General features: G+C 41.1%; 1 protein-coding gene across 6 annotated transcripts in view; it reads left to right on the plus strand.

Moving 5' to 3' along the window:
• Positions 1 to 14,691, plus strand: part of LOC125886746 (suppressor of tumorigenicity 7 protein homolog) — a 92,836-nt gene that overhangs the window by 49,785 nt on the left and 28,360 nt on the right. For all 6 annotated transcript variants that reach the window (XM_049573043.1, XM_049573042.1, XM_049573044.1 and 3 more), the window contains one exon: positions 9,148 to 9,230. In XM_049573043.1, coding sequence (XP_049429000.1) covers positions 9,148 to 9,230 — 83 coding nt within the window. The remainder of the gene's footprint in view (positions 1 to 9,147; positions 9,231 to 14,691) is intronic.

Consider the following 14,691-nt stretch of genomic DNA (forward strand, 5'->3'; position numbering starts at 1 on the left):
TGACAAAAAAATGAGGTCACTTTAGGCTCAAGGATATGTAACAGGCTTTTATCACTGTTTCTAATGTTTCAAAGACCAAACAATTTATCGATTAATTGAGAATATAATCTAGAGATTAATCTGTAACAAATGTAATGGTTAACCGCAGCCTTAAATCTTTGTCAGTGTGACCTGGCGAAGGCTGTTGCAGGGCAGAGTATGTGTCAGCCGTGTCAGACATATGGTGGTAGTAACATTGAAAGAGTTTCTCATGAATGCATAATGATAAGTCTTTTCATTTGTTCCCTTTTGTAGTTAAAGGACATAGATCTGTGTGTGTGTGTGTGTGACCGCGCATTTATGAGAGTCATTGTGCGTTTGAATGTGTGCGTGCTCACGTGTGTGTGTGTCAGTGTGTGTCTTTTATCATTCTGGTCAGGCCAGCAGTCTGCCGACCGTCCCCTCTTCAGTAAAGGTCACATCTCCTGTTGTCGCCGGTGACATTTAGTCCTCAGTCTGTCTGTTAGAATTTGTCCCTTCAGTTCATCACGCTATTCTCCCAACATGCTCTCTGGCTGCTGCTTCCTCACCGCTGTAAACTCAGAGGAGAGGTTTCTGGCAGAGAGGTGGAGATATGAACATGATCCATAAACACAGTCACCAGTTTGAATATGAGCCAGGCAGGGAAATATTATGAATGAGAAATCATCTCCCCCCATTTAAAAAAAAGACAAAGGTGTTGTTACACACGGCCAGTGATGAAACAGTTAGTTGATTAATCAGTTAGTTGTATAAAGTGACCGCAAAATAATTAGTTGCAAATTTAATAATTATCAGACAAAATGGCAGCTTCTGAGACGTGAGGATCTGTTGCTGTTCTGTGTTTTACATTATTTTAAATTGATTATTTTTTGGTTTTGTCCAGCTATTTGAAAATATTGCTTTAATTTTAGGATGTATGATGAGGTATTTTTCATCCTTTTATAGATTAAAAGATTATTTAAAAAATGATCGACAGACTAATTGATAAAGAAAACAATTGTTATTCATCTTTACTCAAGACATTTCGGTGATGATCTTATTCAAAGACAATGACGCAGGGTAAGCAGGAAGGGCTTCAGCTTCCAGTATACTCAAATCAGAACTGCTTTTCAGATGTCGAATACCTCTGACGCCTCGTTTCCACTTACCTATGTGTACGGAGACGAGTCAACTGAAAGTCCAATAATTCCTATGGGAATCTCTGTGATATCTGATGTGCCTGTGAAACTCCTCCCCTCTGTAATATTTTGGTCCAGAGAGTACAGGCCTCAAGTACGTTAAAAAAGTTGAACTTTTGCGGTGGATTTCAAGAGACCTTTTGACTAGGTAACAGGCTGCTAACTAGCGAACAGGTTCAGTTGCCTGTTAACTGTCAAGTGATTTAAAAAAAAATAGTTTATCTAATTTAAAAAACTGTGAATCTGAGTAATGTTATTCTGCTAAAATATGATTATACATTATATACAGTCAGATTTATCAGTCTGATATGAAACACAGTCATCATCTTTATCAGTTTAATATGAAAGCACAGGCATGTTACACGTTCAGCCATTCATACATTTTTTTTTAAATAAATCATACCACGTATCTGGCAGGCCAACATCTTCACTTATTCGTTGCAGTGTTCTGTTCCTGTTTTTGTCCCAGTAATGTTCCAAGTGCGTATTTCAAACTATCGGATGGTGAAAAACGGACAAAATTAGCCCTTCCCTCATGGCTACAGGTCGTTTCTAACAGGTTTCTATCCATTCATAAAGAAATGCACTTCCTTGTGTTGCACACTAGAGGCCTGTTTCCGACAAATTTTTTAACTCTCTGGTACCGACCATCCAGCACCCACACACACTTCATGCTGTGATTGGCCAGTTATGCAGCTGTGAGAAAGTCAGCTGGGTTTAAACGTCTCTTTTCCCTTTTTTCTGTCTATTTCATTGTGAATAAAACTATGAAAGGCTTGGAACAAGGTTTGGAACAACTATAGACTAGGATGTTTTTTGCCCCCAGCCCTGATCAGAGTCATTTAAGGTTGAGCATGTGCAGATACCCAGCCCGAATTAAATACTTCTATTTTTCCAGATAATACATCTGCACAGTCTCACATCAAGTACTTTAAAGTCAACAAAATCAATCCAATGTATTTGCTTGACAACTGAATATCTCAGCAATACATTAAGAAAAAAAAAACAGCATCCAGGCTGTTCTTCTTTTTATCTTTTACAAAATAACAAAATATAAAATACCAAACCCTGTCTGTGATCTCTTTGGTGTGGTCGCTGTCTCGAGGGAGTTCCTCTCAGAGTATTCCCCAATGCTTCAGTGCAGCCTTTCCCTCAGTTACCTGAATGAACTGAATTCTGTTGAGTGTTTGTATTTGTCATCTTTACGTGTTTTACATTAATAAATTACTCTTGTTGGCTTTTTGCACACAGGGCTCATGTTGCACTTGCAGTGGCTTGGTGAGTGTCAGTATCATCAGCTCCAACACCGCGCACCATAAATGACAGCAAAACTCAAGAGACTCTCCAATGACTGCTCAAAAATTAGATAAATAACTTACACAAAAGTGTTTTGCTGTTGCTGATGGCGAGTGGGGTACGAACTGGAGGAGGGACGAGGAGTTGGGGAGTTAATGACGGCTACACCTTGTGTGTTGCTGTGCATAAAAGCTCGGCCAGTAAAAACACCTGTGTGACAGCTGGCGTAAAACACAGGTTCAGATCAGGTTCTGTATAGCTCAGTGTAGCCGATTCTGATCAGTTAAAAAAAAAATGCCTTGATCGGCTCCAATATGGAAGTTTGAGAGTGGATGGAGACGTCCATAATATACATACTGTTGTTTCCCAATGTGGTTCAGATCAGTTAGTTCTGATTGAGCTTCAACTAAGATTTCACAAATGACAACAGGACACGTGAACATCCAGCCGCTGTTTGAGTCAAGTCAACAGTTGTAGCTGGTGTGGAGTCAAGCGCCAAATGCCGGTAGATTTTCCGTTTGGTGTCTCTGCCACGTTTTGGTGTCATTCAGGGACGCACAGCTCTGCAGCTCCTCTGCTGTCAATGTCACAGTTTCAGAGACACACACACACACACACACTACAGATGTGTTTTTTGAGAGTCTAAACCAGTGGTTCCCAACTGGTAGGTTGCAGTCCAAAAGTGGGTCACGTAGTTCTTTCTTAAGGGACCGCAAGTGACTTGGGAACATGTCAAGTTTGTAAAAAAACAAACAAACAAACAAACAAAAAAAAGTGCTGTTTCCTGCTGTAGAGTGACTGACTAACGGACAGCTACTGAAAAGAGACAACAAACTACCCTGATGAAATGGCTGAATCCAAGTGTGATGCTAATGTATTAAACTGTGTGGACCTTGAACTAATGACTGAGGACAAATCTGGACTATGTGGCTGCACCAGTTGGGAACCACTGGTCTAAACAGTACCGTGTGCTGAATCTGATTGTCTTGAGCGCTCTGAGTTTTGTTGCACTGTTTACTGTACAGGACATCAGCTGATTTGCTAAAACATCACTTGCTGCTGGTCTGCTGCTAGCTTCCAGCTAATATGTTGCTGGGGAATATGAGTTGTGCCTGTACATATAACAGTAATAAAATAATAGCATGGAGGCTCTGTAGTTTAACCAAGATGCCAATTTCTTTGTCAGTGGCAGTGCATTACAGCTTCAGTCCTTCTGTTCGTACCTTTCACAATAAAAGCTCAAGACATATACACTGCGTTACTGCTGACCAGGAAGCGTATTCTGAAGCTGTGGTGAGGAGCTGTTTAATCTATTAAAATTTATTTGCTTAAAAGTTTGCCACCAATGTGTGGTGGTCTGTATGAATGTGAGGATATTCCTCTGCAGAGCTTTGTTTTGCTGAACCAAATAATTTAAGGTTTAAAAGGTGGTTGACTTGGACCTGGCTAACTGCAGTCAGTGGGCTGATTGTGAAACACACACACAAGCCACATTTGCTATGAAACATCCTAAAAGAATCCCCTCTCCTCCCCTGAGTTTAAGTGTTTGAAGGTGCATATACTCCTGGTGGTGTTGAGGTTTTTGTCTTTACAGTGGCTTAATTGCTGATTGCTTTATTCGTTGCACACACACACAGTGAACATGTCTCAGTTTTTTATTTTCTGTAAAAACCATCAGCTTCATGGTCATGTGTCTGATCTGTGTCGCTGTGAGACCTGAGCATCTTATTTGGCATCAGCCGTCTCATTCTGATTCTACAGTTAATTGTGTGACGTTGAGGCTTGATTACATTTCGGTTTAATTTAGTCTGAGTCTCAGTTGATCTCCAATTGGGAAATTCGTGCTATAACTTTACCCGTTGATTATGTAATTAAATTACACAAGGAGGATGAATGGTTTCTGTCTGTGGGGCTTGATTCCAGGGCATACAGTTAAGAGAGGATCTATTTTTTTTTAATTTCACAACCCTGCTAACGCTGTCTTGCCTCAAGACAAATCAAACAGGACCTCAGCAAACAACTGTTTTAATTCATCAGTCGATAATGTTTTTGCTTGTCTTTGTTTAGTATTTAAAATGTCCTCACATGAGGTTAAATGTACATCACATGTTCCCATAGCTCCAAGTGATGTTTTCCAGCAAAATTAACCCATAAACTGACATGCTTAACTGGTCAGAAATATCCTCTGCAGTGAAATGATTAGCTGTAAACTGTTGCTGCATATGGTCCTGTTGATACGGAGTCTTTTTTTCTGTTCAGTGGCTCAGCTGATGATCGCTTCATTCGCTGCACACACAAACAACAGGAACATGTCTCAGTGACTGTGTTATATACATGGAACAAGTGCAGCAGAGTCACTTAGTCCAGTGTAAAATGCAGGACAGGTTTTGGGCAGAAGTGGAACAAACCATCACAACACAGTAATCTTTATTTGTTATTCCAAGTTTACCTTTTCTAGCTTGGTGAAAACATCCTGATTTATGATCATCTCTGTAGAGACAAAGTTCAAAGCTCTGTTTCCACTTTAAATCTGTGACTTTTGGATTATAGCCACCCTCCTATATTACTTCCTGTGAGTAGACCGTATGTTAATTATGGCCACATTTTTGAGCTTGATGAAGATGAGAGTCATTTGCCAGCCAGACAGCAGTATCCTCTCGTCAGTGCAGGCTGACAGCAGCTGTTACCACAGGCCAATCTGAAAGAGCCTTTTCTGCGAGGACGAGAGCCTCCACTTCACAGCCATGAATAGCTGTCCAGCTGCACTTAGTTTATGCTTGTGTGTGTGTTTCTGTGTGTGTTTCTGTGTGGGTATGAGGCTGGGGTTCATCTGAGTGGGGTCTTTGTCCTACCCTCCCCATCATCCTCTGACTCCTGGTGATTTCATGTGACATCCCAACACAATGGCGGAGCGACGGTCTATCAGTGGAGCATCGATTACTACAGCTTAGAGAATCCAAATGTAGGAGGGCAAGGTCACCTGTAGCCACCAGCAGAAATGACGCTGCATTTTGGCAGCTCACCAAAAATCAGTGAAATGTCCCACTATAATATTGATAACACTTTGTACACTTTATTTTTTGGCTGCCATTCCTGTCAGTTATAACTGTGCTAGAGAATGGCAGCACACAGAATGCACAGGTCAGTCATACAAGCAGTTAGACTGATGTTAAACTCTTAAACCATATTAAATACATAGGTTATTTGGAAGTGAAAATGTTAATAATCATTGGCCAGGTTGTCTGTACACACTGAACTTCACTGCAGGTTTGCAGCTCTGTGCAGTCGTAGATGTTAGGATCTATTTACAGGTGATACCAGTCAGGTAGCAGTTAATCTCTCCAGGCAGATCATTGCTTATACTGTGTGTTTCCCCCTCAGTCACTTCAGCCTGCTTTTTATCTTCAAATTGAGATTTCTGTGGCTGCAGGAGGCACTTCATATCTGCATCCATCTTAAAGCATAAAAACAGAATTAAAATAATGCCTCATGAAGTCAGAACTTCAGTTCACTATAACTCCAGTGCATTTTAAAATAAACAGTTTTTAGATAATGAACAGAAAGGTCACAGCTCCAAACATCATTTGTCACTTTGGTTATCACTGATTGTTTTTTTGTTTTTTTCCTCAAAGAGATGTTTGTGAAATTGAAAACACAAATTGAAAACAGATGGCAGAGGAGGACACTGTGACACTGTTTTTGTTGCTTCATCCTTCAAGCATAATAATATCACAAGTATTACAGCTAAAACAACTTAGTCACACTCATTCCTTCCAACACTCAGGGCGGGAAATTAACTCGTGACAATAACTCTAAACAGAAGTGCATGAAAATCTCTGAATAATCTGCTACATAAACTATGAATACATTACCTCAGAACGATGCCGGTGGAATAGAAATACGGTTGGCTTGAAAGTATCAGGGTTGTGATGAAGACTGGTGTTTTAAGAGGAGTGTGGCTCAGCTCTGTACTGTAAAACATGATTGATATGGATCATTGACTCTGGGCCATATTTAAGTTATGTAGCACATGATCTAAAGTGCATTTAAGGCATGTCCAGACACTTTTGCTTCTTAAATGGTGCATAATCTGGGTGCAAAGTAAGGTGTTCAGAGCGAAGAGGTTGTATTGAGTTCCTAAATTAGTGGCACACATGGCAAAATTGGAATGACACAGATACAATTTAAAGGATAACACAAACAACTAAATGTAAAATTTTGCAGGACTAGAAAATTACAACAATAAGACAATAAAATATAATGATGATGATTAAAGGTCCGTACAAAGAAAAGAAAATTAATGAATAAAATAGAATAAAAATGAACAGGAGGGATAAAATGAGGTAAAAACCAGTGGTTAAAACTTCAAAATCAATACTGTAATGTTACTTAAGTTGACTTGAGTTGGGTGTAATATAAATTTAGCCAATCAGCAGCCCTTTTTACACAAACATCACACTATAGAGCCGCTACACAGTCCTTCTTTAAGCCATGTTTGCATTTTTATACAGAACCAAACAACGACGGCATCATGTTGCTCCAGTGTGTGATTTTAGACAGCATGCCGGCATCGCTGAAGCAGAAGAAGAGCAACCGGTGTGACATGTAACAGAACAGCGTTGGCCTTTAATGTGACATTTAACATATGTGTTGGCGGCGCTTTATTAAGGATAACGTGTCTTTTATTAAGGCATTAACATGTCAATAATAATCATTAGTGGTCCCTGTTAATATGGTGGCTGATCTCGTCCTCTGCTTGAAGGCAAAGGAGCTCCTGGACCTCATTGTTTTCCCAATTTGTGGACATTTTTGGCTGCTGCACTTTTTTGAGTTAGCTGCTAACTGCTGTCAGCTACTTTTTCAACACGTCGTCAAAACGTCACACCTGCACCGCTCATGATCCCGTCGTGCCGGTTGTCCCGTTTATATAGACGTTGATTTGGTGCTGTCACTACCTCCGATGCTGGTTTAAAGGCAGGTCAACTCTGTCCCTCCATTCTGCCTTTGTACCTTTTACACACAACGGCGAGCCGGCATAAACGCGTGAAATTCCCGCCTTGAGGAGGCAGAGTAAAAGGAGCTTGTGTCATCTCAATTCCCTGTAAATACACTGCTGTTTTCATGTCGGACTCAACAAACTGGAGAAGCGAGCAGTTTTCTGCTGAATGTACAGCAGTAAGATCAGCGATGTCACTGTGTAAATATTGAAGGACATTTAAGCAGCAGAACAAAAGACTGTGGTTATAAACTTGACAGAGGAAACAGAACTAAACTTTTAGCTTCTGAAATAATGAAGTTATGCTGCTCCTCATGTGTTAATGCACACAGCATCTCTCTTGATGTGGCATGGGACAGCAGTTGATTTGACATTTTAGAGAATGTAATTATTATTTTCCTCTTAAATGATGTATTATTTCACCCACCTGCACCCTTCGCATGTGTTGCTGTGAACCCGCTCATGTCGATGCATCTCACCAGCTGAATATTACACTCTTTAAATAGCAGTAAAATACTGAGCCACTCTGACTTCAGACCAGGTTTTTGTTGGTCAACAGATCACTCACTTTCTGCAGCCTCAGCACAGCAGTACGGCAACAGTTCACCTGACCACACCACATTTTAAGATGTACACTCTCATACATTTGCTACTCACACAGCGTGGCTGCTGGCTGTGAAAATTACAACTGCATCGGTCTGAAATTAACAGTGACTGTTGTGCTGTGCTGAGCGCTGCTGTGCACTGTGTGTAAGATAAGGCCTTCTGAGATCTAATTTTCCAGTTCACAGACCTGATGTAACTGGCAGTAGAAGATTTAAATTGTGTAGAAAACTGAGTTAAATGTGAAGGGGTTGAGGGGTGATGAGAGCTGGTGTTGTATTTGAAATGTAAAGCTTTTGTTTTGGTAAGTTAAACCTATAATACTTCATTTTTTATAGTACATTCTGACATCCATCACATTTTACAGTCACTGACAGCACTGATGAGATTTACCTGTGCTGATAAGAGCAGTAGAAGTGAAGCTTCTTGTTTTTGTAGTAGCCAGAGTTCAAGGCTGTTTGCTCAGTAAATGCTGAGAGCTAGCATTAGAAAATTAACTACCAGCTACACATTGAGTTGAATGCTGCTAAACTCACTGCGGTTTCTACTCTGTCCACTTCACAGCCATTCACACACCATCTACATGACATATTTTCAAGCTAAAAGTTGTATTTGCTTGGTAAAGTTTAGTAAATTGCTTGTGAATACTGTATCTCAGCTGCCAGTCAGGCTCAATTTGCTCCCTGGTTTTCTACAGTGTGTCTTCACTCTGTAGTCAGGCTTACCCTGCTCCCCTGGCGTTGTGCAATTTCACGTCTGAGCAGCAGCGCTCTCTGGGAAATGCCAAACACTGCATGTGGATGCTGTGTTTTAGCATGAAATGTTTCATGTCTTGTGATCACAAATGTGCTCGAATCTTCTGAGTCTGTTTGATGTTTCTCGCAGTCTTGTCTTCTGGGCAGACATAACCTAGTTTTATATGGACATAAAGCATTTGATTCTGCAAATATCTTTTCTGATATATCCTCCTTTGGTGGAGACGAGAGGTTTTGTAGTGTTTAATAGTAATCTCTAAACCATCTGTCTTTTCTTCTCTCTGTGTCTCCTTTACAGTAAGCATGTTTCTCAACACCCTGACGCCCAAGTTTTACGTGGCTCTGACGGGCACTTCCTCCCTCATATCAGGACTCATATTGGTAAGAAACATCACTTCTTTTTAGTCAGAATCAGATTTGCTAAGTAGTATTTTAATAGGTTTTCACATACAAGGAATTTGCTTTCTGTGTCTTGGTGCAAAAACAAAACACAATTGGAGAAAAGTCAAGAAAAATACGACCCCAGTTCCAAAAAAGTTGGGACACTGTGTAAAATGTGAATAACTCCAACGCCAGTCTTACAAAGGAGGACGGCACTTGTTTGTTTTGCTATGGAAGCTAACATTAGCTAATGTGCTAAAAAGTTAGTGTTCCAGAGAAATCCAATCTTCCTCTTAATCCCTCCCCAGTTTCTGATGAGGTGGACATGATAACCCTTAATACACATAACCTTATTCATCCCTACAACAGGAAATACTTTGACGTAACCTGATATGAAGTGTGCGCTGCACATGTGAGCATTTTTGATGATGGCCTCCGTCCAGTCCTTTGGTCTTATCACATTTAACCATAGTTGTCTTTGTTTTTGTTGATGGGCAGTGGCGGCTGGTTTTGAGCCATGACTCCTTCTATTCTGGCTCCCAATAACACAACAAGACAAACACATTTTAACACTCCTATGGAGCCTACAGCCCTGTGGGGGAGAGGCAGCTGCACCTCCAGCTGATAACATGATGTCATTGTGACGTCGGCCCTAAAAGAGTCTTTAGTCTAACAGTTAAAGAAAACATGTGTTCCTTAACACACAATTGCAAGAAATCTAGGGATTTCACATCTACAATCCAGAATATCATCAAAAGATTCAGACAATCTGCAGAAATCTCTGGCCGAAAAACAACACTGACTGCCCGTGACCTTTGACCCCTCAGACTGCACTACATTAAAAACCAACATGTCTGTATAAAGGATAATGGGCTCAGGAACACTTTGGAAAACCACTGTCAGTAAACACATCACTGCATCTACCAGTGACAGTTCAGACTCTACCATGCTCCGCCCACTTCTCTGAGCCCAAGCTCATCTGAGATGGACTGACACAAAATGGTCTGACCAGTCCGTCATGGACGTCCTGTCCTCAGGGACCATCTAGATTGTTACCAGCTCAAAGTTCAAAGCTAGCATCTGTGATGGAGAGGTGCATCATGGGTAACCTCACATCTGTGATGAGATGGAGAGCTGCATCATGGGTAACTTCACGTTTTGGAGCAGCATATGCTGCCATCCAGACGCCATCTTTTTCAGGGACGTTGCGTCTTATTCCAGCGAGACAATGAGACACATTGTGACGTGTTCCAACAGCGTGGCTTCGTAGTGACAGAGTGCAGGTACCAGACTGGCCTGCCTGCAGGCCACACCTGTCTCCCACTGAACATGTATGAAACATGATGAAGCGTCGACTGTTGAGACACTGAAGTCGGATATCAAGCAAGAATGGAAAAGAATTTTACTTTGAGAGCTACTTTCAAAACAATAAAGAACACTTCCTGAGTGTTGTTTAAAGAAAAGGTGATGTAACACAGCGGTAAACATGCTCCTGTCCCAACTTTTTGGAACTTATTGCAACATCAAATTCAGATTTGAGTGTATATTTACAAAAACAACAAGGGTTCTCAGTCTAAACATAAAATATCTTGGTACTGTTTTCAATTCAGTATAGGTCAAAAAGGGATTGCATATAATTGCGTTCTGTTTTTATTTGTGTTTTGTCTAGCGTCTTAACTTTTCTGGGATTGGGGTTGAATTTAGAAAAAGGAAAAAATATAATAAAAATATAAAAGTATATGTATAATATATCTGCCTTAAAATGGAAAAGCTAAACAGTTTAAGAAGTTGTAATTTTTTGTGTAGAAATTTGTAAAATATTGTCCTGGGAATGTGCAGACATTCACAGTATGATCTGAATATACTGAGAGTAGAGTTCAAATTCATTATGATATTAGTGATGATTTTGAAGACAATTCTCACAAATCAAGGCTATCTTTTTTTGAAAATTATTATTTGACTCTCTTAATGTTATTAAAATACAGTGGGTGCACTTAAGTGCTTCAGCCTCCTGCTTTTATAATACTCATTGTAAGTTGTTCTGGTGCATCAGCTAAATGTAAAAATCCCACTTTAAGGGTGATGACTGTGAGCTCTTACTTGACATTCTCATTCATAATGTTCAAAAGAGAAAATTAATTTTCAGAGGTGGCTCCTCAGGTGACTTTATGGGCCCAGGATGTAATTTGTTCGGACTATAATCACAGGTTCAGAGGCTGTGAGGATTTGAAGAGAGAGGAAATCTATACTCATTTGGTCCTTTATAAGAGGAGCTGCTAAAAAACTGGCACCCTCCGGCCTCTCCTGCCTTGTGGTGTATGACACCATATAACACACTGTCAGTGCCTTTCGTATGCAGAACACAGTTTGAGGTGTTTTGTGTGGGATGTGTCTGAAGATATTAACAGAGCTCTCCATCTCTGGGCATTAAACGGTTAATTTGTTTGCAGCACCAAACTGGTGACTTGGGGTTTGACGTTGTTGACCTTCATATCGAGCTGCCACTCTTCTCTCAGCTGCTCTAAAGGAGGAAAAAAAAGTTTGGTGTACGTCAGTAGTCAAAAATAAATGGAATAAATAAAAATGTGACAAATCATCAAAGCAGGGAAGCGATATAATAATGAAACTGTTGGTGAGTCTTTTCCTTCTCATGCAGGTATTTTATTTCTCTTTCAAGTTCTTCTCAGAGACAGCCAACTGTGCAACAGTGGTTGGTCTGTATTTTAAAATAGCTCCTCTCTTAATTAACTCACTCACTCTCTCTTCCCTGCGGGCTATTGGCCAATGTGCGTAGGCTGCTCAGGAAAGGTGTTGAGCTTTGCACACGCTCTGAGAGATGATTAAGAAATGTGGTGGAAGCCAGTTGATTTCGTCCTAGCAGCACTGGTCATTTCTCTGTAATTGGAAAAGATGTTGATGTCCCAGTTAGGTTGGTTTCCACTGAAGTGTTGTAGATAAGTCCCGTCAAAAATCACTTCCTGCCTGAAGCAGAGGCTGACAGTGTAACAGCTCTGCCAGATGGCAGCATGTACGCTCAGTAAAATACTGTACTCATCAGTATTCTGGATGCTTTTCACACATCCAACCATTAAAACTGTTTCATGAATGGTTCTTAAATTACTATATTTTCAAACCTTTTTTTATTTATTCTTTGAGCAACATCCTTATTTAATATTTGTAGTCGCAGTCCTTCACTGAACGGCCCCACCAGGTAACTCGATATTAACTGATGTGCAGTATGTGTTGGGCTCGTCGTGGTAGTTGGTGTTCAGTGTTGGTGTTAGGGCCCCCACACACCAAACTGTCATCGAAGACTTAATGGCGATAAAGGCCAACTGTTGGGTCTACTCTCATCGTCTGTGTCTGGGGTAGGCCGGCTAGTTCCTGTGTTCTGCACCTGTGTGAGAGGAAAGAACTCTCCATACCAGCAGGTGGCAGTAGTCTGTCATTTCAAAAGGGAAACCAGCAGGAAGACTGACATGACGGATTCAGGACACTACTTAACCAGTTAGCACCTTAACAACACAACCCGACGCTGAAAGAACAAATGATATTGACCGTGGGCTGACAAACAAGAACTTCAGCTAAAGAGCTCAATTGTTAAAAACACAATTTTACATAATATAACAAAGTTTGTTGTGATCTCACACCCTCTTGACTTTAGCTGTTTGTTTACTTTCCTCACTTCTGTTTCTCTTCTCATGCGCTGAGCTGAGCTGCCGATCAGAATGGTTTAGTTCATCAACAGGCTCCGTTGGCTCCAACACTGAGTCAACATGCTGAATCGGCCAAAAAAAAAAAAAAAAAAAAGAGCAGACAAGGGCCGACTATTGCCAATGGTACGAGACACACACAAGACCGTTAAGGCCCAGACACACCAAAGTGACCAGCAGCAAGGAAAGCCGACTGTTGCATCATCTCACGTCGCCTGTGTCTTGGCCTAAAAGTTGCACATGAACACGCCGTTAAGACTAGAGCCGAAGACACACTGTTAAAACTAAAGTGACAGACGCGCACCAACAGCTCGACATTAGGCAACAGCTGACAATCGTTTTGGTGTGTCAGTGCCTTAGAACTGTGTTTGTGCAAACAAGGACTTTTTACGCAGTGATTACATCACCTGTTCACTGCCCCCACCAAAGTTTTTTTTTTTTTTTTTTTAGAAAATAGAAATGAAACCCAATTGTTTTGTTTTTGCATATCAGCACCTGAGTTTATCAAATTAGAATTTCTGATTTGTAAAATACTAAGTGTGTTATCGATACTTAGTCAGACGAATGAAGCTAGGATTACTATAAACTGAGAGTGTGTGTTTCGTAAAGGCTCGGACATGCTTTCTGCATTGAACGTCAGCAGAGAGCCGCGATCACATTGACAGGCACACAGTTCTATTCACAGTACAGCTGATGGTCTGCTGCAGCTTTCGGTAGAAAATGGGAGTGCCTGGAGATACGTTCACTGTCCTCCTACTGCCGACATCGGGTTAAAGTGAAATTTAACGATGCCGCTGGGTCTGGAGTGAATGTCTGTCAAATTTTCAAGCTTTAAACTATCTTCACTGTGGTGAGGCTGCAGTGGCTGGTTTGACAGCAGTGTTTTGGACTGGGCTGCAGCATGGAGCAAGAGATTGGAGCATGTGCAGTCGGTGCTCTTGCTGTACCTACAGTCCACGTGGTTACAGGAAAAGACCTGTGGACCGTCACGGAAATGGATGATTGATGGGATTTACACCACACGGACCTATGCAGACCCTTTCGGACATGGGGAAACTGAATTGGCCTTAAAGCAGCAGCAGAGACTCAGCACAGAGCTCTGACAGAGGCAAGCTGGGACCTTATGAGCAAGGTAGCATTCATGGACATGTGCTATTGGGGTGACTACGACCTGAATGTTGAGGAGACAAAGAAGTAGTAATGAGAAGTAAATGAAGTAATGAGAGGATCTGAAGATGTAACATTTAAGACAAAAGTTAGCATGTTACAGATATTGAGCGTCATAGATGAATATCTGGTAAAATATCTGGCACTGGCGCTGTGTCCCGTTAATCCGTGGCAAAATGTTCTCACTGTGGTATCACCAGTATGTGTTTGCTGAAGCGCCACAGATGGACTGGAATCAAACCAGCAACCTTCACATACTGTCAGAAAGGTAGTATAAGGTGATCGGGCAGAAGTTTGGTTTAGAAATAGTATGTGCAGATTTGTTACAGGAGAGTGATGTTCGAACCCAGTGTGGGGACATAAAGATAAATAGAGTGCACTCACAGTACACAGTGCTTTTCCCTGAGAGCACAACAAAGCTTTGTACAGTTCCTCTCATTCACCGCACACACACACATGAGGATGCCATGCAGCAGCCTGGACTCAGTGCTTTGCTCAGAGACACTTTAACATGCAGATTAATGGACGAGCCACTCTGTCATCTGAGTGCTTCTCAGACGTGTGCCACCATGACCCAACAG

This window comes from Epinephelus fuscoguttatus, linkage group LG4, assembly GCF_011397635.1.
Source record: "Epinephelus fuscoguttatus linkage group LG4, E.fuscoguttatus.final_Chr_v1".
Lineage (NCBI taxonomy): Eukaryota > Metazoa > Chordata > Actinopteri > Perciformes > Serranidae > Epinephelus > Epinephelus fuscoguttatus.